Raw genomic sequence first — 25,311 nt, 5'->3', positions numbered from 1 at the left:
TGAGTGAGCGGATGGATGGACGGACAGATGGTGGATGGATGAGTGAGTGGATGGAGGGATGGACAGATGGATGGATGGGTGAGTGGGTGACGGATGGACAGATGGGTGGGTGGACGGATGGATGGACCGATGAGTGGGTGGGTGGATAAAGAACGAGTGAATGAGGAGGTGGCTCATTCTCTCTGAAGGCTCTGGGAGGTTTCACAGGAGCAGCAGGTTGAGACGGCCCTTGAAGGATGGGAAGGGCTTTACAAGGAGCAGGTTACGTAGGCAGAGGGCCCAGCACCCACAGAGACGTGAGACAGGAAGGCGTGGACCGTGTGTAGGGAACACGTGGCTGGAGAGTGTGGGCGTGGCGTTTCTGCCCGTGTACTGGCCTGTGTGGGGGTAGCTGGAGCGGAGGGGACGGCAGGTGGCCTCTGGTGGCCTCAGGGCGGGGGGCACCAGCAGCGCGATGGCGCTTCCGTGAGTGCACACGCCCGGCCGGTAAAGCTCCTGGGCTCTGGGCGCGTCTCTGCTGTCCTCCCGGCGGGCTCCCAGGAGGACACAGCCTCTGTTGCGTCAGGAAGGGACAAAGGCTCAGAGGCTGTGGGGCCAGGCTGCCTGCCACAGGGAGTACGTCGGCCTCCGCACCAGGCCAGCTTCCTGCCCCCTGTCACTGCATAGACACCCCAGCCGGCAGGCCGCTCCACACAGGGCAGGCTGCCCGTGAGGCGGTCGGCACCTGCACCTGCCCAGCGCTGTCCCCCGTCAGCTCGAGAGCAGGCGGCAAGGGTGTGTGGGTCTGGCCTGGGGCGCAGCCGCCCCAGGATCCCGGGCTCTGGAGGGGGGGAAAGCAGTGAGGACAGATCCCTGCGGCCGCCGCCTCCCACCCCCGCGGCTCCGAGTGCCCCGCCCCGGGGCCAGCACGCGCACGGTGGCACGCCCCTAATGACACACACTCCGGTGATGACTTTCCCGGCTCTGGGCCTGGCCCCACGGTGAGGAAAACCAAGCTGAAACTAAATCGAATTTCAGATGTTCAACCTACCAATTAAAGAAAGCAATCACACAGGAACACGAGTTTTTCAAAATGGCGTTGTTTATCGTAACTGGGCAGGTGCCGAGCAGGAAGGGCGCTGCCCCTGTGGGTCTGTGAGGCAGGCTGGGAGCCCGGCCCCAGAGCCTTCCTCCCAGCGCGGAACTGCGGGGCCCGGACACCAACCACGTCTCTGGACGGACTGCAGGGGAGGTGCAGCTGCCCGTCTGAGAGCCCGTGGAGGGGTGCCGACCGCACCTCCAGCCAGGACCCCAGTGTCCTGGGACAGGACACGCCCGGCCCGGCCCCAGGGCAAGGCCATAGGCGCGTCCTCTCTCCGGGCTTCCCCCACCCTCTTCCTGGCCGACCAGGACTTGTCTCCTCTTTCTTGCCCTGCGGGGTCCTGGGCCAGCAGCTCCAGCTATGGGTCCGGGTCCTGCCCACCCAGAGGCAGAGACTTAGGGCAGCGGTGGGACGCACACAGATACGCCCGGGGGAGCCCGTGTTCGTGCAGGACAGAGCTGCCCGCTGCTCAGAGGGCAGCGGGGAGCAGCAGGGGCTCCGCTTCTTTCCAAAGCATCGCCAGGACACGCAGCAGGTGGGGCCCGCCCATCCCGGGCTGCCCCTTCAAGACAGAGTGTGAGGAGGGGCCGGGTGACGTCAGCTGGGTGACGAATAAGTTAACCTCTGTACCTTTGATTTGCAGCCTGGGCAAGAAGGCGGTTTGTGGATGAGCGACCCCAGGGAGTGACTCTGGGGAAGACACTGCTGCAGGGCAGAAGGGGTCCTCGGAGTCAGGGCGCCCATACTCCTGCCCTGCGGGGGGCAGGGGGCCCATCTCTCCCGAGACCCTGATCTTTCCAGATCTGGGGTCCCAAGCACGATGTGGCGAGAGGCCCCAGGGAGAGGGGCGTGGCCTTGGTGTCCCTCCACCCGCGTCCGTGTCCCCTGCCGTCGCAGGTACGGGGGGACCCCGTCTGAGGGAGGGTCGGTGATGCTCTTATCAGAGGTAGTTTCCTTCCTGGGGGATGCTGACTGTCCCTGTCACCCTGAACCTGTTCTGGGCACCAAACTCTGCAGGGAAGGGAGCGCCCCGCAGGGGCTGGGCTGCAGGCAGAGGCGGGGTCGGCCCCCTCCAACCGTCATGGTCGGGGGCTGCCCAGCACGGGAGAGCTTCCAGATCACGCTGTACACCCAAACCTGAAGGATTTCCTCCATCCCACATCCTGCCTGGCAGGAATCTATTTGGTTTCTGTGGAGAGAAGTTTAGGGGCCTGGGGCCGAAGCTACCTTGCCCGGTGCAGAGCTGCCCACGGAGAGCTGGGGGGAGGGGCAGACGACGGGGCCTCGGTACCAGCAGATGCCACTGCGGGGGGTGGGGGGTGGCACTCTGATCCTGGGCAGTCCTGGCCCCTCCTGGACCAGTGGGTTCAAGCCTGACACAGGGGTCATGGTGGGCCCTCCTTCAGGGGAGCTCAGAGGACGTGGAGGTCGGGTGAGCACAGAGGTGCTCCAGGGGGGCCCTCTGGTGAGCGACGTGGAGCGAGTGGTTGAAGCTGGTAATCGTGCTTCACAGTAAACGCTATAAACTGTGGACTGAGTCTCTCAGCACAGCACACGGGAGCCGGGGGGAGAGGTGTTCATTCCCCTGAAAAATTGTGGGAACGGGGACTTGGGGCCAGCTCCTGGCGGAGCTTCCTGGGGGTGATGCAGGGTGCCCAGGGACTGCAGGGGAGGGACCCCTCCTGTGCCCAGCTTGGGAAAGAGGGTGGTTCTGTGGGCCGGGGAAGGACCTGCTGCATGCTCTGACCAGGTCCCGGGGAGCCACCCTGGTACCCAGAACAGGAGGCCTTAGAGAGCATTTGTTGGATGAATTCCAGCCATATTTTGCATCTTGCTCTCCTTACCTAGAATCCTGGGGTTTCCCACAACTGCCTAGCACCCCCAAGGGCACCCACACTTAGCCCCATGCTCGGCTGTAGGAAGTCCAGTCTTCCCACTTTCTGTACCGTCTGTGGGCAGACTGGATGTCCAAGGAGGCAGGTTTCAGCCCAGTGACACACAATAGTGGCCCTGTGAGGTGGTGAGCTCCCCGTCAGGGCATTGTCTGTGCAGAGTCAGCACCGTCGGGAGGAGATATCTGTCTGGACCAGATAGCATGTGAGGTCCCTTGTATTTTTTTTTTTTTAAGATTTTATTTATTTATTTGAGACAGAGAGAATGAGAGAGAGAGAGCACATGAGAGGGGGGAGGGTCAGAGGCAGAAGCAGACTCCCCGCCGAGCAGGGAGCCCGATGCGGGACTCGATCCAGGGACTCCAGGATCGTGACCTGAGCCGAAGGCAGTCGCCCAACCAACTGAGCCACCCAGGCACCCGAGGTCCCTTGTATTTTAGGGCCCCCATGAGCCTGGAATCCCCCACTTACTTGCCCGTCTGACTCTGCACATCCTTGGGGTCTGAACCCAACTGCTGCTTCCCCAGGGGCTGGGCCTCCTTCTGCGTTGTTGACAGATCCTGCCCGGACGACCACAGTAGGGCCTGCATGCTCCCCTCCACCTCCCGCTGTGGTCTGGTCAGTACTCAGGGCATGGATGCGCGAAGGAGCGAGTGAGTGTGTGAACAGATGTGTGCGTGGATGGACCAGTGAGTGAGTGAACCAGTGAACCAGTGAGCAAACGAATGAATGCCCGAACGGATGAGAGAGTGAGTGAATGAATGAATGCGCGAACAGATGCGCAAGTGAGCGAACGAGTGTGTGAACAGATGTGTGCGTGGATGGACCAGTGAGGAGATGAACCAGTGAGTGAGTGAACCAGTAAGCCAGTGAGCAAATGAATGAATGAACGGATGAGCGAGTGGGTGAACGAGTGAATGAGTGAACCAGTGAGCGAGTGAGCCAATGAATGCGCCGACTGCTGAATGCAGGCACTCACCAGTGTATGCACGGCCGCCTCTGGAGGGCGCTGCTGGGGCAGGCCTACTGGCCACCACCCTCTGGCGCATGGCCTGGCTTCCTGGGCCGAGAAGGGTCACGCGGGGGACGGCGGGGGTGGGGACGGAGCCCAGGCATTAGGAGGCCCGCTGCAGACGCGGGTGATTTAGCGACGTGATTACTTCCTAATGCAATACCTCACAAAGCTTTTTATTAGATTTCCCCTTTTCCTTCCAAATGCTCTTTGGAAATAAACACCTGGGGCTGTTAGACTTTGTACCACTCAGTTTAATTAACTTTTAAATCACATAGTGTCACCCAGACCGCTCTCAAATGTCGGCTCCCGGCCGGGCTGGGGCGTCCCGCCGAGCTGCCCCCACATCTGCCCCTGGGGGCCCTGGGGCCCAGGCTGTGGCCCTCAGCCCCTACCCCCCTGGAGGTTCCAGGCAGGGGGCACCCAGGGCTGCAGCCCCTCGGGGGTCTCCGTTGGCCCCAGTGGGCCCTCCCAGGCCAGCGGACATGGTGACAGTGGACATGAAGTCTCACTGTAGGACTGGGGGTGCCCGCCCTCCGCCTGGAGGTTTTCTGGAGTACATCTGCCGTCCCTACCCTCCACTCGGGCACCTTGGTGCCCCTCCCTGACCCCCCCTGCAGCACCCCCAAACAGCCCAGCTGCACCCACTTGACCTGTCCCTCTCTGTTGCCAGGAGGCACTCAGGCCTCGTCAGATGGGCGGGTTCCCTGTTCCCTGGGGTGCGGACGGGCCAAGAGCCCTGGGGGTGTCTGTGCGTGGCGGGGGGGTCATCTGGGCGCCTTTCCTCACTCAGGTCTTGCCCAGCTTCTAGGCCTGGCTCTGCTCGCTGGTCTCGCTGCATTTGCCAATTTGTGACTTGCCAGGAAATCATTTCCTTCAAACTTTAAAATTAGTGATATTATCCTGGAGCACGTCGAACACGTTCCCCTCCCCCGAGTTATTTGGCGTGGTGGCGGCCGTGGTGGGGGGAGGCCGTGGCACTCAGCGGGTACTTCCACGTGCTAGACGTCTGACACCTGCGAGGTGGGCACCACCCCCGCGCTCCCGCCCACAGGCTGCCCCCTGCTCTGCATTGGGCACCCGTGGAGGCCGTCCAGTGCTGGCCTGTCTCCGGCCCTGCCGGCCTGAGAAGCCTGGGATTCGGGGACAGTTTCCTGGAGCTGCCGGGGCCTGTCCTGGTCCTGGGTCCGTAGATGTCCCAGAACCGGGTGCCCTGTGTTGACCAGGAGCTTGTGAGGGGCGGTCCTCCTCCAGTGCCGCCCAGCCCCCCAGCCCCGGCAGAGGTGGACAGCACGTGACCCCACTGCACGCAGGGCATCTGCCTTGGACTAGCCTGTGCTCACCGTTACCCGGGAGTGGAAGGCCGCGTCCCTCCACCTTTCAGTCAGGACACAGGCTCCAAAAGCCACCTCCTCTGAGTGGCCTGAGGCCCGGGCCCTGCCCTGGTGGCCCCCAGCCCCCAGCAGCAAGGACAGTAGCTTGGAAATCCGAGGAGTGGGTGCAGATAGCCCGTGGGAGCGGCTCTCCTGGGAGGGAGGCATCCGCCCAGCTGCTGTGTGGGCAGCATCCAGGTGAAGGCAGGCGGCGTCTGAGAGAACTGGCACCTTGCCAGGTTGTTCGGGAAACTAGATCCCCTTAAGGTTGCACACTCTGCTGGAAAATTAACGAGTGTTTTCCAAATAAGAGCGTGGCTGCTTCTGCCTGGAGGGTTGTTGCTTGTCTTGAAGGACCGGGCCCGCGTGAGCCCTTGTTTCATACGCTGTCACACTCTGCGTCCCCAGAGCGTGGCCCCAGCGGCCAGCGTGGCATGGGCCCATGCTGCTCACGCCACCCAGGCCCCCAAAGCCACGTCGCCCCAAGTCGGGGCCGCTTTCCCCATCGGGACCTCCTGGGGCCCAGGCAGGGGGCAGGAGCTTTCTCTCCGAGGTTATACCTGTGTGGCGTCAGGCCCGGGGTGGCGGTCTTCTCGGGGTTGTGCACACCCAGCAAGGCCTTCACAGCCCTGCCCTGGTGGCCGTCAGCTCCGTCGGTGCAGCCGCAAGGGGCGAGGAGGCGTGTGGACCCCGGGAGGCCCGGCCCCCGGCAGCCCTGAGCCCCCCGACCTCCCGCGGGGCTCTCCAGGTGACTCTGTACACCTGCATCACGACGAGAATTGGGAAGGGTGCAGACGATCCCCGTAGTGGGGACGTTGGAACTGTAGCCCTCCGTCAGCCGCACCCAGCACCAGACTGCGTGGCCTCGACACCCCTGTGATGCTCACACGTACGCGGCACGCACACATGCTGGGCACACGCTGGCACGCCTAAAAGAAGGACAGAGGAGTGCGGCGGTGCCGTTCCTGGGGTGTCGTTCCCAGGGAGGGGGCGGTGGGTGACCGGCTGTTACCTTTGTGTTTTCCTAAGCAACCGATCGAAAGAGCGTTATTTTATATCACCGCTTACGCATGAGCAGCGGCTGTCCTGTGGGGGCCTAGGCCGGTGCCCTGTGGGCGGCTCGGGCTCCCGCGTGGGGGCATGGCACCCGGGATGCTATGGACGTGAGGTCATCGCAGGCCCTGGCCTTATCCTTGCTGGACCCAAATTAAGTGAAATTGTTCTCCTTCCCTGACCCGACCGCGTCCCAGGGTGGTCAAGGGCAGGCCAGGGTCTCAGGCACGATCCCTTGCAGTCCCCCCCGCACCCCCCCGTCCTCTGCCTTCCCCCTCCTCCTGGCAGCCTGCCCGCGAGAGAAGCCCCCGTGAAAGCATGGCCAGGAACGGTAACCGGCCTCGGCCACTGAGGAGTGTGGGGTGGGCTGGGTTTCCAGGGTTCAGAGTAGCTGGAAACTCCCAGTTTTTATGCTGGATCCCCTCATTTTAAAACATTGCCTCACGTTTGTAAACGACACTCTGGGTCCAACCCCATGGGACAAGGTCTCCCCCTGGGAAGTGACGTAAAGCTGCTCCTTCCGGCCTGGGGAGGGGGGTCCTGGCCACGGCTCTGTGCACGGGGCTGCTGGAGGGCAGCGACCAGGACGCCTGTCCCACCCTCTGTCGGCTGCAGCCCGGGACTCCCCGGGCCCGCCTGAGCGGCACCCCATCCCCGACCCCTGGTTCATTGTCCCGTTGATGCCGCGGCTCGGGCTGCGCCACCACATTTGGATGTGTCCTGAGAGAAATTTGGTGCTTGCTCAGTGGAAGAGGACAGACTCCAATGGGGACAGATACGTGCTCTTCAAACACTCCAAGGAGAGGAGTGATTTCCCTTTCCCAGGACAGGCAGGAACGTTCGAGTCCTTTAGAAAATCATTTCCGAAGTTAAATCACAGGAAGATACCTGCCGGATGTGAGCAGATTACTTGTATTCCGTTCTTGGGGCCGAGGAGCAAATGGCTGCAGAATATGTTTTGAAATTTCTTTTTCCAATGAATGTGGTCGATGAAAATGCAGACTTATCAGCAGGACATGAAATCTCTTATTGCAGGATGAAGAAAATCCCATAATATAACTCAAGCCCCGTGAAACGGGTCTGAAAGCAAATAGCAGCTTCGTGCAGGCTAAGGTGCTGATGAGCTGGAAAATGCACGTTACACATTTTGCACACACAAATTGCATCAGTCCGAGCATTTTTTTGTAAAGAATGAAGGACTTCCTCCCTTTGGCTTTTATTGTCTGGGGGCAGGGAAGCAGCGTGCATGCTGTGTCTTGGCCGCAGAGTGAGGGGCAGGTCTGCTCAGGTGTTGAATAATGCAGGTGCACACACAGCATCTTCTTCCCGGGGGCCGGACGTGTGGCGAGGGAGCCCAGGACCCTTCGCTCTCAGCTGGCTCTTTGTCTGAGGGGCGGAGAGGGAAAGACCTTGGTTCCAATGACCCCACCATCCTGGCAGACACTTCCTGTCCTGCTTCCTCTTCTTGGGCTGGACGATCTGTGAGCCCCATATCACCCCTTGGTTTGGGGACACTTTGGGTGCAAATGACTCTTGTTTGATGGGTGTCCCTTGGGTCTGGGTGTCCTCCACCCTGGTGGTGAGACACTGCCCCATGACGGCAGCCCGCTCTCACCCTGGCTGTGCTCCCTGGAGGGCGGATGGAGCCCCTGTGGGAAGGGGCAGAGGACGGCCTGGAGACCCGCCGTCCCCCTCCCGTGGCTCAGCTGCCATTTAGCTCCTCCCGCAGTTCTGGGTGGCGATGGCTTGGAGTAAGCACCCCCAGAGTGCGGCCGCAGGGAGAGGCCCCTGCCTGCTGGTTCTGTGGTCAGGGGCCGTCACCTAGCACCAGCCACCATCTCCCCGGGTCCCATGGACAGAGCCAGGGTGGGTGGCCCGCGGTGCCTTGCGCACCTGGCCCGAGGCGTGCTGGTCGGCCTGCTCCTTTCTGCGAACCAGAGAGCAAGACGGGCCAGTGGGTTGGGTTCCTTTCCGTTGTTCTTGGGTTGCTGACTTCTTAGCCGTGGGCAGTGAAGGAGCCAGGAGGGCTGCCTAATTGGCCGAGGTCAGAGCTGCAGTCTCCCCTGCATCGGTATTCTGGGCACAGCTGTGCTGGAACGCGAGTCCCTGCCTCCCACGGGCTGGGAATAAGTAGTGGGCCTCCCAACCCCCGGCTGGCACGCTGCCCAGCGGCCAGTGAGTCTGCCAGGAGGGGTCGTGGGAAGCAGGGGACCCCTGTCCGAGCCCTCCCCAGCCCCTGCAGCCCTGCGTGGTGCCCGCGCCCGGCACGAGCGAGGCCGGCCCTAAGCGTCACCGCGGTCCCCTCCCCTGTCCGGCCACACAGACTCCCGATGGAGGTGACAGTGACCGTTGGCTCTCTGCCCACTCACAGCTCACTGGCCATGCGTCTGGACAGCAGCATGCAGGGTGGTTGTCCTGCCCCTGTTCGTGGTGGAGACGCCACAGCCCAGGGAGGCGGGCCGTTCTAGCCGAGCTCAGAGCCCCTCACCTCTGGTGCATGCCCCCCCCGCCCAGAAGCCCCAAAAGGAAGATGGAGTCAGTCACGGGGACCCTCTGCACAGTGCCCAGCATGAGCTGAGGCAGGTCAGGTCATCCTGGGGGCAGCCCTGGGCTCCCGTGTCACCCCAACCGCTCCCTCTGCCTCAGGGCAAAGAGAAATGCTGGGGGAGGTGTCGGCCCCCACTGTATGCCCCACCTGCCCCCGCACGGCCGCGGCAGGCTCTGCCCATTGGGCGCCCACGGTCCCCCGCTGGATTCCTCCCACCGTCCCTCCAGCCAGCGGCTGCTCTCAGGCCCAGGCCCGCCCTGTCACGAGGTGCTGCCGCAGGTCACGGAGGGGCCTGCAGAAGCATGCGCACCACTGCCTCCCAGAGTCCGTGAGAGCCGGGCCCGCGGCGCAGCCCCTGACAGCCCAGGTGCGTCCAGAACCGCTGGCGCTTTCTTTAGCTCCTTTTCACCATAGTGGAGTTGCGCTGATTTGCGTGAATGTTCAGTGGTTGCTTCCGCTCGCTGATACCTCAGAGCCTCTGTCCCGTCGGGTAGGTGTGTTTGCAGAAACCGGACTCCGGAGCGTCCCTCCACGCGGCGGCGGGACGGCAGCGGCCTTAGCAGGCAGGGTGGGGGGAGGTTCTCAGTCCTGACGCGCGGCCCTGTCCTGGTCTGGGGCAGGCAGCCTCACAGCTCGCAGGGTGCACCAGCCGGGTGGGTCTCCTCGGGGGCCAGGCCCCACCAGACCTGCCACTTTGGGAATGAGAATGGTGCCTGAATCGCCACCCCATCTTTGTTTTTGACTCCTTCATAGGAGGGGAAAAACTCAGTAGGAACCATGCACTCTGGCGATGAGATGTTTTAATTGTATCTTAAAATAGGATTGCAATAAAGAACACTGAAGTGTGACTAACCAGTGGTATTTAAGGAAGGCCCAACACAATCAGCCGGGCAGGCCCGTAAAGTCTGTCCAGTCCCCGAGCCGCGGCCCTCAGCGAGCACGCCAGAGACGGCGCCCACCCGGCCCGCCTGGGAGCCTTTCCCGGGTGCAGCCCGGCCATGCAGGGAGCAAGGGGAAGGTCGCTGCTCCGTTCGGTTGATTGATCGTCATCATAGAAGCTGTGGGTTCTCCAGGGAAGAGGGAGGAGGGAGGCGCCCCAGGGGGCTCAGCAGGCGCTCCCAGAGCAGGAGGACCGTGTAGTCTTGAGCCCCCACCACAGACGTGCTGGCGGGCTTGCTGGGGACCTCACCTCGGCTGAGGGTCCCAGGTGGGCTTTCTACTGAGCCACAGGCAGGGCGGAGGTGCACGCGGCCTCCCAATACCCCAACAGCCCAATGCTCACCTCCCCTTGGCAGGAGGGAGGAGGGGGCACGCAGTAGGTGCTCGGCAAGTGTCTAAAGAGTGAGGGGCCACAGGGCCGTGGACAAGGAAAACCGAGGAGGTGGGCAGTGTGTCCTCGGCCGGGCCAAGCCATCCCAGGAGGCTCTGGGAGACCATCAGCTATGGAACACCCCTCCCATGTGGGGTCCCAGGACTCATGCGCTTCCGGGTCCTTTCCCACCGCCGGGAGTCTGAAACGTGGCCCCCGAGTGTGGATCGGAGCCTGAGCGCCTTGCGGGGATTGCAGAGAGCAGGAGGCCTGGAGACAGATCATCTGGGGAAGGGCCGGGTTTTCGCCGGGGCCGCAGGCACTGCGGCCACATGGAAGCCAGAGCACAGGTCGGAAGGGCCGAGTGTGACGTGTGGAAATCTGTTGCCTCTTTCTCTCTTGCTTAATTACCGGCATGGCAGTTGCAGAGTTGAAATGTGGCTTAAAAAGCCTTTGTGAGTAATTAGTGTCAGAAACACAAGATCTACAAAGCCGTAAACTCACAGCTTGGTGATATTACCAAGTACTAATGAAAAAAGAAAAAAGAAAATCTCCTTTCATGATCAGATTTTCAGCTTTGCCAAGGATGAAAAATAAGGCAATTTGCAGATGGTAGCAATGCCAAAGGGGTGAGCGGGGTGGTAGGCACGGGGACAGGATCCAGCCTCGACTCGGGGGCAGGCGTGGGCCTGGGAGATGGGGTCTCCTCCCCCAGCAGAACCCCACACACAGGAAGCGGTCCCTCGTTCCGGGGGGAGGGAGGCCCACGTCACACCCTGAGGGCATGTGCCCCGGCTTCGGGTCGCCCAGCCTCTCTGCTCTGGACCCCCTCGGAGGAGGAGCGCCTCGCCGGGCGCGGGGAGCTGGGAACCAGGGGCCGGGGATGGTGCGAGGCCTGCCCGGGGCTGAGCCATCGTATTGGCTTCTCCCAACCCAGACAGAAAGCAGTTGGCCTGGAAGCTCCGGAGCAGAATGGACTCCGGTCACCAGGGTGGAGACTGCTCTGATCTCCAGCTCTCACGGCCTCAGGAGGGCAAGGGCCGGGCGGGCCGCGCGAGGACCGCAGGGCGGCATGAACGGCAGGTTCCTGTTCCCGCGGCTGCCAGGCTGTGCACCGCTTCGTCCGCGGCTCCCCCAGCGGGGCCTGCATCTGCCACACGCCGGCGGGTGAGCCTCAGCGTGACCGTGGAGGTGGAACTTTCTGGAAGTCCACAGCAGCCACGGGCCGTGCCCGGTGCGCAGCGTCATGACTGTGCTGGTGCCCGCGGGCGCCCGGGCCACCAGTCAGCTAGCTGGCCGCCTGCGAAGCGTGGGCTTCCGGGAGCAGCCCGGCCCGGCCGGTGCAGGTGAGAGGCTGCAGCTCAGGCCCCTGTTAATGTCCACGGTCCAGACCGGCCGGCAGACGCGCCAGGCTCCCCCAGCTAGTGCTCGTGCGGCCGACGCGGGACCTGCAGTCCGTGCCCAGCGGTGGTGGCGGAGAGAGGCAGCCCGGGCCCAGCAGGGGAGAAGTCCCCGCACCCACGCAGGCTGCTCTGTCGACAGCACAGGGCCCTTAGCGCCCCAGGGCCCTCGGCTGCTGGCTCACCGTAGATGGACGACGGCCCTGCTGCTGACAGAAGCAGACGCTGCACCACCCGGCGCCAAGACCCCGTCGGTTTCTCCCAAACGTCACAGGCGTGCAGAGGGGCCGGGAAGTCCCGGCGGAGGGCCAGACCCTCGGACGGGCGCACGGTCGTCCTGCTGGGAGGAGGGACAGTGCCTCCCACAGCAGGACCGTGCGCGCTGGCTGTGCTGGGAGGGCTGGGCAGGCGTCTGTGTGCCGGGACCACCCTCCATCCACTACTCTGTTCAGGCAGGTGGTGTCCCCCCTCCAGCTTTGTGCTTTAGATTTGCTTGCTGTTTGCACTTCCATACTCGTTGTAGGCTCCTCTGGTCGACGTGTACGGTACAAGTCTGCTACGGTTTCGGTTAGGGTTGCACTGAGCTCCTAGGTCCATCGTAATGACACGGGGTCCAGAGAACAATTCTGCACTGTCTTTTAGTTTATAAATCCCGTTGTATTTATCCCTAAGTGTTTCACGTTTTGATGCTGTTGTAAAAGGTTTGTCGCTAGTACGTCGAAGCAGTTCATTTTTTGCGATCTCTTGTTTTGCAAGCTTACTAACCTCATGTATTGATTCTAGTAGCTTTTTAATATATTTGATTGGATTTCCTACACAGACCATGATGTTGTCTGTGAGTAAAGACAGTTGCACTTCTACCTGTCCAAACTGGATGCTTTTGTTTCTTCTTCGCACCTTATTTCCTGGCTAAAACCTCCAGAATGATGCTGAGCAAGAGTGGTGAGCGTGAGCATCCTTGTTTGCAACCGGACGGCGAGCGTTGGATCTCAGGCCGTTGAGTCTGGTGTGAGCCGTGGGTTACCACCCCCGGCACCATGTGTCACGCTGAGGAAGTTCCCTTCCAATCCTGGTGTGCTGGGAGTTGTTTGGAGGAATGCATGGAGGCTTGGATCCCTGCTTTTTCTTCATCTGTTGAGATCATCGTTTGGCTTTTCTTCTTCACTTTGTTAACACATGGAATTACTGTGGTTGATTTTCTAATGGAAAACCAGCCTTGCCTTTCTGGGACAGACCCCACTTGGTCATGTGTCATCCTCTGTGTCTGTTACCGGACACACAGTGCTTACTGTTTGTTTCAGCGGGGACGCCACCCAGCCTTGGAGAGTTTTTCAAGAGGTTTTCCATAGCGGATTCAGGAGAGTTCAGGCTATCCATCTCCTTTGTGGTGAGCTTCGTTAGTTTGTGTCTTGCAGAGAATTGGTCCATGTCGGCTAAGTCGTCAGACTTACCAGCACGCGGTTGCTCGTCATGTTCCCTGTTGTCTTTCCGACATCTGTGGGACCCAGTGCCGTCACTCCTGTGTTCCGTGACGCCGTCAAGTGTCTTCTCCCTTTTATCCCTAATTAGCGTGGCCAGAGTGTGTCAGCTTCGTTAGTTAATCTTCTCAGACCACTTTGGGTTGTATTTTTTTCTGTTGTTTTTCTGCTATTTCATTGATTTCTGCTTTGATCTTTGTTTCCTGTCTTCTCATGTTGGGTCTAATTTGCCCTTTTTATTTTAGTTTCTTAAGGTGGAAGCTAAAGCCATTGATTGAGTGCTTGCTTCTTTTCTCATGTAGACATTTAGTGCTAAAATTTTCCCCCAAGTTCTTCTTTGGTGATTCCACAAATTCTGGTATTTTGTTCTTATCTTCATTCAGTTCAAATTACTTAGTGGTTTCCCTTTTGTTTCCTTCTTTGACCCAGAGGTTTCTTAAAAGTAGGTTACTAAGTTCCCAAATATTGTGAAAATTTCCAGATACCTTTCTGTTACTAGTTTCTGACTTAATTTCATTGTGGTCAGAGAACATACTTTGCATGACGTGAATCCCTTTAAAGTCACTGAAATTTGTTTTAAGGTCCAGAATGTTGTCTGTCTGGGTAAACGTACTTGAAAATAATGTGTATTCTGCCAGAGGGTGTGCTATAAACATCAGTTACGTCGAGTTCTTTGATAATGTTGTCAAATCTCTTATCTTCCATCTATCAAAATCTTGCCAGTTTTCTATGTTTTCTATCAATCAAAGAGTGACAGGTGTTGACATCTCGGACTGTAATTCTGGATTTGTCTGTTCCTTTTTGTATTTCTGTCATTTCTTACTCCATGTATAAATTAGTCCCTTCATCATTTCGAAACGACCTTTATCCCCGGTGATACTCTTTGCTCTGAAATCTACCCTGTCTGACGTCCACGCAGCCACTCCGGATTCTGGCTAACGTGCGTACGGCAGATCTTCTTCATCCTTTTACTTCTGAGCTCCTCATGCCCTCATGTTTGCAGTGTGTTTCCTACGAGCCACGTGTGGCCGAACCTTGCTTCTCTGTCCAGTCTGCAGTCCCTGCCTTTCTGCCAGGCTCTTTAGGCCATTCACGTCTACACCGATTCCTGCTCCTTCTAGGTTCGAGCGCGTCAGCTCGCTCTTCTCTTTGTGTCTTGACCTTTGAACCTCTTCTCTGCCTTCCTCTGGATTAGCTGAACGTTTTGTACAAGTTCTTGTATCTCTTTCTCTGACTTTCTATCTGTAATTCTTCGTGTTATTGTGCGGGTTGCTACAGGATTGCCATGTGCGTCTTATCTCAGCCTTCACGTGATGTGGCGCGTGAGAACCCCATCGAGCCCACCCTGCCTGCGTGCAGCCCGCCAACCCGGCTCCCGCCCCCCTGCCGCGTCCGCCCCCTGAAACACACTCGGCGCGCGTCCAGTGAGCCTCGGCACTGACGATGGCCGCGTGAGCACTCGGTCGTCCTTCGGAGAGATTTAAGTGAAGCGCGGATGTTGTCACCTGTCATTCGCTGAAGGATAGAGGCCCAATGTCTCCTTTCCGCGTGAACCCGTATTTTCAGCTTCCTCATCCTGAGGCCGTTCTCACGTTCTGAATGACATTCGGGTGGAATTCCGAGTTCCCGGGTTTCGGGTTTGTTGTTCTTCCTGCACTCCTCAGGTGTTGCTCCCCGCGCGATGCGTCCGTGGCGCCCCCGTCCTTGTGCCTCTGTGGTCGTGTGTCCGGTTTCCTCTGACTGTTTTCAGGATGTTGGTTTATCAGTTATGATGCGCTTTGGTGTCATTTCCTTCACTTCCCTTCTGTGCTTGGGGTTCGTCGGGCTTCTCGGATCTGCCATGTTATAGTTTCCGTCACGTTTCAGGTGTTTGGGGCCGTTCTTTTTCGAGGATATTTTTTCCGTCCTCCTGTGTCAGCCATCTGTCACAGAACGAGCATGGTGGCGGGTGGCTCTCGAAGGTCCACACTGCAGCCACCTTGAGTCTCCTGGGGAGGGACTGGCTCCCAAGCTCGCTCACGTGGGTGTGGGTGAGGCTCAGTTCCTCGCGGGCCCTTGGCCAGAGGCCCCCTTCCGTTCCCCGTCACGTGGACAGCTCACGACGTGGCAGCTTGCTTCATCAGTCTGTCGTAACGTGAGTGAGTTAACGTCCAAGGTGGGAGCACAGACACACGTGCCCTGTTACACTGAGGGGAGTCAGCTCAGAGAGGTGAGGTGAGGTGCCGTGGGCACACAGCGAGTGGGAGGGATGACCACAACTGGAGCTCCGGTGTCCAGCTGGGTCACTGCCGTTCCTGCAGGCAGTCAGTCTGCAGACAATTGGGTTGCCCCGTGAGCTCCACACGCAGTCGCTCCGCATGGCCCAGCTTGTCTGGATGGGAGAGATGAGGGGCTTCCTACGGGTTCTTGTGTGGTCTGCGTCATTGCACTTGAGGGCCGCTGGGGGACACGTGGTCCAGCTCATCTGACCCAGGCTCTCCAGAACACCGGGCCTTCAGAGCTCTCCCGTGGCTCCTTGCACTCAGCCCCCAGCCCCCACAGTTCTCCCCACCTTCCTCCCGTGACCGTGTCTGTGTCCCAGGACTCCCTGCACATTCCTACCCCGCCGGGGGTCCTGTCTGTGCGCAGGGCGGGAAAGGAGGTCTGGGCCAGGAGTGGAGAAGCCGGGGGGAGCCAGGCCCTGTACCCACGACCTATGATGGACTAGGCTACTGGAAGGGACCCTGGGTCCTCATGCCCGTGGGCACCCTCCTGCCCCTCCCTCGCAGGCTGCAGGAACAGCTGCATAAACTGGAGCGCCGTAGGAAAGACGCAGCGCTGTATAAATAGAATAATAATAATAACTGTGGGCTTGAGATGGATCTGCAACTGTGGGGGCGCCTGGCCTCGCCCTCCCCGCAAATCACACTTGAGAGAGGTCGCCCCTCGCCGGGCGGTAATTCCAGCAACGCTGGTATAATTAGAACATGCGGCATTGAGACGTTTTCTCGGCACAATTAAGCAGGGATAATTGGGCGAGCTGTTTCCCTGCGTGCTGGACATGCTCTTTGCCAGCACGTTCTTTGGAACTTCATGCCGGGACAGCCTCCTCAGCATTCTATCCAGTTTGTCCTGACCCACTTGCCACCGTGTCTCTCTGCCTGTTGGTTCACGCGGTGGCATCTGCCCAGGCCTGCCCACGTAGGCGGTCCCGAGGAGAACAGCCGTGCACCGGGCCGGGGGCCTGCAGGGCGTTCTGGGGGCCCTGGGCGGCAGCAGCGGGAAGGGCCTCCACAGCCAGCCTGGCCTCGAGGGTGTGGGGGCAGTCGCAGTGGACAGGGAGGGAGACCACGCCCACGGCGGGGCTGGGCGTCGGGGTCTGGGGCTGGGACGGTCTTCTAGGCAGTAGGAGCAGCTGTGTGTAGGCGGAAAACCGTCCTAGTGGCCAGCATGGACGAGGCATCCCGCCTCCCCACGCAGAGCACAGGTGGGCCAGGCCGTGCGGCGACTGGCACCACGGCCCCCGGCCTCGAGGCCCAGGGCACCTCGGGGCGGGGAGCATCTGGCCTCCGCGCGTGCCCACGGGCGGGGTGCTTGGAGGGAGGGCAGCCAGGTGCCCCTCCAGACCAGCAGGCGGCGACAGGTGCCGTGGTGGGTGTCCCCACCACAGCTGGGTCTCGCACAGGCCCCTCGCACGCTCGCCGGCCGGTGAGCCCACACACATGCACGTGTCTGTGGCAGGGACGGTGTGTGCTTATCCACCTGTTCTCAGAACTCCTCAGCTCCCGTAGATGTCATTTGACAGGACTTTTTCTGATTACAGATAGAATGCGCAGTCACAGAAAAACCTGGGAAGTGCAGAAAACCCTGAGGGGCCGCGTTTCATCTGCACTGTCTGAGCTAACCACGGTTACGTTTCACTGTTTATGTGCCCTTTCCCTGGGTGTGAGTGTGAACAAGGGTGAGCGTGATCCACTGCAGTGCACGCTCGCGGGGCTTTCTCAGCACGGAAGTTCAAGGTGGTTTCCTGACGACGTGGTGAGGCCGCTCTCCCCAGATCACCTGTGAGCGCGTGACCGCTCTAAGGATGCGTCAGAGTCTCAGCTGGAGAAACCCAGATTCTCTGTGAAGCGGGGAGCGCTTTGATATCCTCACAGCCTGCTCAGCGCAGAGACTCTCCTCCAGCGGCTCTGAGAGCAGGTGTGTGCGTGCAGCCGAGGTGCACGGGCCTGGTCCCCGGCGGGGGAGGCCCATCCTCTCACGGTGGAAGACCCGTCCCCGTGGACTGGGCCCCAGCGGCTCTCCGCTGGGTGCATCCCCTCGAGCCAGGAGCTCTCACACACCCGAGCTCTTTGTCTCCTCAGCCACGCCCGGCATGCACACAGGACCCGAGGTTTGCCAGAGCGCCCAGGGTCGCACGGCTTCCAGGTGTGAAGCCAGGTCTGACCAACTGCAGGGCCCGGATGTTGGACCTCTGCCCCTGGGCCGGCACCCAGAGGAGGCTGCCAGGTGGAGGGGTCAGCAGAGAGGCGTTGGGCAGGTAGCGTCTGAGTGTGGGGACTCTGTTTACCCGCCAAGGCCCGGGGTGCACGTGAGTGGTGGCGGGGAGGGGTGCGGGCAGGAGCACTGAGCACTCTCGGTGCACGCTGGCCCATGGTGCCCGCCCTGCGTTGTCCCCGCACAGCCCCCTGCCCTCGCTGAAGTGGACAGCACACAGCGTCCCCAGGCTCCCGTGCCTCCCCACCCTCCCTCCTACAGGACAGCCCGGGGGCAGCGCCGAGGACACGGCCGACACGGGAACGGCCAGGTTTCATGGCAAGCAGGGCCGCCTGGAGCTGTGTCCAGTGAGGTGCCTGCTGCCCACGGATCTGAACGTGAGTCTTCGTGCCGCTGGCCACAGCCACCGATGAGCCTGCCTCCCCCGGGCCTTGCAGTCACGAGCTTCCAGTTGGAGCCGGTGGGGGAGCAGAGAGCTGGCCCCCGGGCATCTGAGCGCGCGTGGGCGAGGTGAGGCCGCAGGGCCGCGTGGGGCGGCTGTCCGTGCCTCGCCACCGCCCTGTGCTGACTGCGGCCGCCTCGTGCCCGCACATCCTAGGAGTGAAGCAGAGACAGCATCAGAGTCACAGAGATAAACGGGCTGTTGCAGCCGTGGCCGGTGCTGTGCAGGAGGGCCCGGCTCAGCCCACAGGGACGCCCCGCGCTGCGCCTGGCCTTGCAGGAAGGGCCAGGGCACGGGAGTGCCAGCCCTGGGCCACTCGTGCAGCCCGCAGTACCTCCTCCCAGGCGGGCCTGTCCCCCCTGCTCTCAGGCCTGTCGGGAGCTAGCAGTGGCCGTGTGCCTGGGGCCCGTCCCGCTTGTCCGCCCCTGTTCTGTTCTATGGGTTGTGCTTTTGGGGTCAAGTCTGAGAATCCTTTGCCTGGTTTCATCCTGAAATGGTTCTTCTCTGGGTTTTAAGGGTTGTTTTTTTTTTTTTAATGTCTTATGTTTAAGTCCGTGATAGATTTTGAGTTATATTTTGCACGAGGTGTGAGGTTTAAGTCAGAATTCTTTTTTGTCAGCTTAACTAGGAATGTCTAGCTGCTCCAGAACCGTCTGTGAAGAGGCCAGCCTCCTCCCTCCGTGGGACGGATCCTGCGCTTGGCTTGAAAGGGTGGATTGGGGTTGTTTGTGCGGCTGTCTTTCGATGTCACTGATGGGCCTGTGCCACCCCCAGAACCAGGACCTCGCTGTCGGCTCCGCGAGCTGGCTGCATGCGCCGCTCCCAGCCTGCTGAGGGTTTTCGTCGGGAGGGGCTTTCCTGGGGCCCCTCCCCGGCCTGTTGTCCCGGCGGCTCACCCTGGCTGGTTCTCCAGCGTCACACCAGCCTCACGCAGAAATGAGGTGCCCTTGGTCTGGGTGTAGTAATCTGTTTTATACGTTGCCAGATTAGATTGGCTGAAATCTGTTGAGGGTTTTTGCACGTTCTGGACTTTGTGTCTCTGCCGTGCGTGTTGTATTGGGGAAAATGCTTCTGCACAGGGAAGTGTTCCCTCTGCTCTGTTTTCTGGAAGGGATTGTGTAAAATGGGTGTTAATTCTCGTTTGAATATCTGATAACATTCTCCAGTGAAACCATCTGGGGCTGGAGATTTGTTTTGAGGAGCTTCTTAATTACGAATTTGGTTTCCCTAATGGCTATAGGACTACTCAGGTTATCTACTTCATCTTGACTGAGCTTTGCTGCTCCATGGTTTTCAAGGGATTGCTCCGTGCCCAGCTGTCAGATATATGGGCATAAACGTTTTTTTGTAGTGTTTTCTTATCATTTTTGTAACAGCTCCAGGATCTCATTTCTGATATTGGCAACTTCTGTATTTTCCTCTCTCTCTCAGTTTTTTGGGTTTTTCTGTTTTGTTTTTTGTTTTTTGCTGCTTTTCAAAGGACCAGCCTCTCATTTCAGTAGCTCTCTCTCCTGTTTTCAGTTCTGTTTATTCCCCCTTGATCTGGACCCTTCCCTTGTTTCTCTGGTCTCTCGAGGTAGAGCCTCAACGCTTGGCAGGGCCACCCCTCCTCTCTAGCAGGGCACCAGCGCTCCCTGTCCCCCGTGGCTCTGCCCGGTGCACCCCGCAAGTGCGTTTCATCTCACTCGACCCACAGGTCATGGAAGTGTGCTGCATGACCTCTCGTGTCTCTCTGAGGTTCCTGAGTCACTGTGATGTGTGCCGCCATCTGTTTTCAGACCCGAGACACTCCGGGCCGTCTTGCGTTTCCCTCCGGGAGGTGATGGACCCTTGTCATGATGAGGTGCGATGCTACCATCTTGCAGAAACGATACTCAGCTCCCCGTGTCCTGAGAGAGTAGCATTTCCACCCCCTGTTTTAGAATTCTCTTGCATTGTGCACATCTCGTCTGTTGAGATCAGGACTTGAGGACCCACACCTTGCAGTGGGTTAATCTCTGGAATCCTCCTGTTTCTTCACTTACGGATTGTCTTCAGTGCCCTCGCAAAAGGTGATCTTGCACTTGGTGGGCATCCCCTCATGCTTATGCAAGCCTCACCACCCCCTGCAGGTGGGGGGCTCGGGAGGGGACCGCCAACGGGGAGCTCTTATCTCTGCTTTCGGGGGGTAGTTCCCTACTCAGGGCATCTCACGAGAGGAGTGTCACAAAGCACCTGCCAGCTGGGACGCCGCAGGCTTGAGGGGCGGCCAGATGGAGCCAGGCGTCGTGTAAGCACGCACACTTCTCTTACGCCGACCCGCAGGGGCAGAGCCCCCCTGCCCTGGCCCCTCTCCATGATGCACGCCGCGGCAGGCAGACCTGCTCAATGAGGTCTGGGCCGAACCCTTCAGGGAGGCCCGGCTCTGCCGTCGGAGGGAGAAGGAGGCCCCGAGGCGAGGCCTGGCTGAGGTCTGGGCCGCCGGAGCGCCTGACGGCCAGCCGGTGGGCAGCGCAGGCCGCATTGTGGCGCCCGCCGGCCACACTGCAGCCTGTCGCTCCCAGACGCTAGGGCAGAGGAGGCAAAGACCAGCCGTCAGCCCGTAAGTATTTCCAGCCACAGCCAACACGTCTTACTGGGCAATTTGCTTCTTAAAAAATTGCTCTCTAATTTTAAGTGAACAGCCCCTAATTAGAGTGATTTACAAGGTACCTGGGGACCGGGTGGTATTTGAACACGGCAGAGCCTAGCAGAGATTGATCAGCACTGCGTAATTCGGGGGCACGTTCTGGCAGCCGCATGACGTCCGCACCGCCTCGGGCGAGGCCCCGGCCCCTCCGACGACGGAACCGGCAGGCGTGACCAGTGGCGGCTGGCCGGTCGCAAGCCGTCGGCTTTGCCTTGGTGTGGGTTGAGATGAGAACGTGGCCCTGGTCACGCCTCCTTCCAGCCTGCCCCCGGCCCGGTGTCGCCATGTCCGTGGCGTCCTGGCGCGTCCGGGATGGGCCTCGCGCTGGCTCGTCTTCAGTTGTGCTGTTCCTCGAGACAGGGCTTCGGGGCTGCAGCCACGAGGGACGTGTGATGCATGTAAACAAAGCACAGTCAGGGCCCCGCAGCCCACGGGGATCTGGGGAGGCACACGGAGAACGCCGTTCTTAGGCCCGAGCTGCCGGAAGACCACCTCCCATCCCAGGTGGGCAGCGGTCCTGGCCAGGGCCCCAGTGCAGTGGGCAGGGGTCCCCGGTTTAGGGGGCGGCTGTCCCTCAGCCGCCGAGCCAGGAGCATGCATGGCCTCCCTCACCGCCCCCTTGCCCTGTGTTGGCTTCTCGCCCCGACAGCTGCAGAGAATCAGCCCTCCTGACATTTAGGGGAAGAAATTCAGAATTGAGCAGAAGGCAGAAATGAAAGGATTTTCTTGGTAAAAGGTCAAGTGGTTTCTCTTACTTTTGTTTAAAAATGGTTTGTGTTGAACTATGAAAAGGCTAAATGTAGGAGCGGACGAGGGAACAGGGTCGGCTGCTCGGGGAGGGGTGGGCACCCTAGGGAGGCGGCAGGGGAGCGTCTGGGCTGCGAACCAGACGGGGAGGTGGGCAGCGCCGGCACCGCGAGCTCTAACAGCTCCTCGGGGCTCACGGGGCGCGCCGTCGGAGGGGATGCCAGGCAGAGCCGGCTCCAGCTCTGGGGTCGCAGAGGGTGTCCGCCTGCCCCTCGGGGGCAGCTCCGGGCCTGGAACACGGGGGCCCACACCTGCCAGGCTGGGCCGGGTCTGAGGCCCGTGGTGTGCAGGGGTGAGCGGGCAGCCCGCTGCAGCTGCTGGGGGAGGGTGGCGCCCGCCCGTGTATCTGCTGCGTCCTGAGCTAATGCTGGGACTTCTCCGCGCCCTTGCTGTTCTGCTTGCTCTGGATCAGTGAGCGCATGTGAGCGCGGTGGTCTGTGCTTAGCACGTGTTCGAGGCGCATCTGGGGCAACGGGGGTCAGAGCCTCTCTCTTTTGGTGGCCGAGTCCTGTCCCGTTGGGGGCACCCCACATTTCATTCGCCTCTCCTCCGCGGTCGTTGTTCCCACTTCCTGGCTCGTAGAAATGGGAGCGCTTGTGGCCAGGCGTCTGTGTGGACCGAGGCCCCAGTCCTCACTGTGCACCCAGGGCTGCACCTGCCAGGTCGTACGCGTACCCTCGAGGAGCCGTCAGAACGTTCTCACCGGTGGGGGCGCCACTTCCATTCCAGCAGCCGTGCGCAGGCCCTGCTGCTCCGCATCCTCGCCAGCACTGCTGCCCACCGTGGACCGTGGCCGTGGCCGTGCTCGTGGCCGTGGTTTCGACTTGCCCTTCCCTGCACGCTGGTGATGCCGCGCAGGGTTTCACGTGCTCGTCGGACACCTGCGCGCGTTCTCTGCACAAACACTCGTTAGGATCCTTTGCCTCCGTTGTAATTGGGGCGTTCGTCGTGCAGAGGCCGTGGACGCAGACCCCGTGAGCCGCGTGGGCTGAGAGTGAGTGTCCTGCAGGCGGCAGCCGCAGGCCATGGCCAGCCCCGGACAGCAGCCGGCAGTCGTCGGCTCTCTGCGCGCCGTCCAAGGGTCTTGGTACATCCGGGCCCCCGAGGCGGCACCAGGGAGCGGGCGGGTTGGGTCCCTGCGGAGAAGCCTTTTCTGGTGAGAGCTGTCCAGGAAGGGGGGTCCTCCGTCACCAGGAGTGGGGACTCTCCAGACTGAGGGGCAGCGTGGTCCCCAGCCCGCCCCTGGGCTGAGCAGGTTGCATGTGCAGAGTGGGAGGGAAGTTGTTTTTTGGGGGTGCTGACCCTCAGTGACCCCACTCAGCTCCTGACACCCCTTAAGCCGCCCCGCCAGTGCCGCCCACCTCGCTGAATGGGGTTCAAGGGCCACAGGCTTCTGTCTCACAAACACCCCCGTCTTCCCTGGCCCGTGCCCCCAGCTCACCCGGCAGGCAAGAGCCCTGAACGCTCCCCCACCCCTGCTGGAGACGTTCCCAGGGGCCAGCATGGGCCCCAGGCGTTCCTACTTACCTGGCTCAGCCCACTGGCAGGTTCAGCCCACGTCAGGGCAGGCAGGGTGCGGTCCGGGCTCAGGCAGCCTCCCCCTGCTTCTGGGAGTCTCCCGGGCACTGTGAGCCCCGTGCCTAAGTGCTCAGGCAGCATCGGGCCTCGTTCGCGCCCCCAGCTCAGAACCCCTAGCTGTCCTCCACCCCCTCCCCAGGAGCACCTGGCCCTGTGGCCCAGGCCCGGCTCTGCCCAGACCTGCCTTGCGACCCAGGGCGGGCCCCAGCTCCCGGGGCCTTGGTCTCCCCATTTGCACATGAGGGGACAGCCACCTGGTTTTGGGGAGCCCTGCCCTCGGTCCCACACAGTGCTTGGAGCTGAGGCATTTGGAGGTTTATCTCCGTCTCCATGGGATAGACTCGTCTTCCTCCACGGCCTCCACAGGCCCTGAAGCCGGGACCACACCCCCCCTTTGTGCTCTCCAGGACTGCCCAGCCCCCCGGCACCCCACAGCCATTTCCTGCAGGCCAGCAGAACTCCAGATTCCTGCTCCCTCACTGCACAGACAGGGAAACTGAGGCCCAGAGGGGCATTTTCAGCAAGGCCTACTGAGCGGGGTTAAGCCCAGCAGTGCTGCCAGTGGGAACCTCCTCCTTTCCGTGGCCAATGGGGTGTGATAGGGAAGAAATGGATGTGAACTTGAGTAGCAGCCCCGTGCCCCGCCTGGATGGGAGATACCTCCTGGGGGGGGGGGGTGTTGGACCCCCACCCCAGAGCGCCTCGCAGCCTTCCAGCACTGTTGGGGAGCGGGCAGGCCACCGTCCTCGTGGCGGCTGGGGTCTGAGGATGGGGAAGGCTGGATGGGCCAACCGGGAGGAGCTGTGTTTTAGATTCCAGAAACGTGGGTGAGACCCGCGCCCGCTGGGAAGGGGAGACGCCCGGCCTTGCTGGGCATGGGGGCAGCGCCATGCCTGTCTGGCCCCCACCCGCACCGACCCTCCAGGGGCAACTTGGCCCAGCGCTCGTGGGACAGGGTCTCCGCGGCTCCCCCTGGGGGAGGGGATGGGGCACCCCCAGGCCACCACCACGCTGACCGCTGTCCTCCCTGTCTCCCGCCCACCTCGCAGGCCACGGGACCCTCGGGCGCCAAGATGCAGCTGCTGGAGACGGCGTTCTCACACTCGGTGCGGGAGCTCATCGAGCTGCACCTGCTGCGCCAGGACAGCATCCCGGCCTTCCTCAGCGCCCTCACCCTCGACCTCTTCAGCCGCCAGACCGTGGCCTAGCCTGCAGCCGTGCGCCCCGGCGGCGGCCGCACCTCAGCTCCACGGTGCACGTGGGCAGCCGCCCCCATGCACCCAGCCCGGCCCGGGCCGCATGCTGCCCCCTCTGCCCAGGACCCCTGCCAGCTGCCCGGGGGCCGCCCGCTCTGCAGGGCAGGGGCCCCGCCCTCCTCCTTCCCCAGGATGTGCGGTGCCGCTGCTCTGACCCGAGGCCTGGGGGCCGAGCCGTCCCAGCCCGCTTCCAGTCCCCGCCCCGGCGTGGGCCCCCACCCACGCACCGCTCAAACCCAGCCGTGTCGGGGGCTGCCAGCCAACGTCCCTGCTCCCCCTGAAATAAATTTTGCTCCTTGGCCACCCTGCCCGGCTCGCTGTGTGTGTCTGAGCTGACAGGCTCGCTCTGCCGACCCTCCGTTTGGCCCCAGGGCAGCCCCTGGACACCAGGGGACAGTGGGTGGCGGCCCAGCGGCCACCATCACTAGCAGATGAAAGAGAGGAGGTGCTCAGGTGGAGCAGAGAGGTGAAGGCACCTCCCGACTCCGGACTTGGGTCGCCCGCCTGCCAAATGGACCGATCTGCTGCCTCTGAGGCCGGCCAGGGAGGCGGCTCCGAGCGCCCCCACATAAGTGCTGGCGGCAAGGACTGGGTGGGCCTGTCATGGGGGTGGGGGTCTCCCGAAACCCCAGGCCCCAAGGGAGAGGCCAGCGGTTCCACAGTCCCACCCTCCTTGGTTTGGTGCCCTCGGGACGAGCAGCGTGCAACACACCCGGGCACTCAGGGCTGAGGCTCCTGCAGGCCAGGCTGGGGCACGGGGACGGGGGCTGCCTGCATGGGAAGGGGCCCACATTGCACGTGCAGGAGGGACTTCGGCCTCTGTGCTCATAGCTCGGGGCCTGAGGGGGGCCCGCTGACCGGGGGCCTAGGAGCTCGGGGATGCCTGGGGTGGTGGTCTGTGCCCCCCGCCCCCCGCACGGGAGGTTGGGGGCACAGAA

The 25,311-nt window shown here is 61.4% G+C and overlaps 1 protein-coding gene across 11 annotated transcripts in view; it reads left to right on the top strand.

Annotated features, from left to right (window-relative positions):
- MAD1L1 (mitotic arrest deficient 1 like 1) overlaps nucleotides 1-24,679 on the top strand; it is a 312,404-nt gene extending 287,725 nt beyond the window's left edge. For all 11 annotated transcript variants that reach the window (XM_034988250.1, XM_034988249.1, XM_034988247.1 and 8 more), the window contains one exon: nucleotides 24,167-24,679. In XM_034988250.1, the coding sequence (XP_034844141.1) occupies nucleotides 24,167-24,325 (159 nt within the window). In that variant the 3' untranslated portion in view covers nucleotides 24,326-24,679. The remainder of the gene's footprint in view (nucleotides 1-24,166) is intronic.
- The last annotated feature ends 632 nt before the right edge of the window (nucleotides 24,680-25,311 follow it).

The sequence above is a fragment of the Mirounga leonina genome, unplaced genomic scaffold (assembly GCF_011800145.1).
Source record: "Mirounga leonina isolate KUSES-001 unplaced genomic scaffold, KU_Mleo_1.0 Mir_454, whole genome shotgun sequence".
Taxonomy (NCBI): domain Eukaryota; kingdom Metazoa; phylum Chordata; class Mammalia; order Carnivora; family Phocidae; genus Mirounga; species Mirounga leonina.
This window is presented reverse-complemented; position numbering and strand designations above follow the sequence as displayed.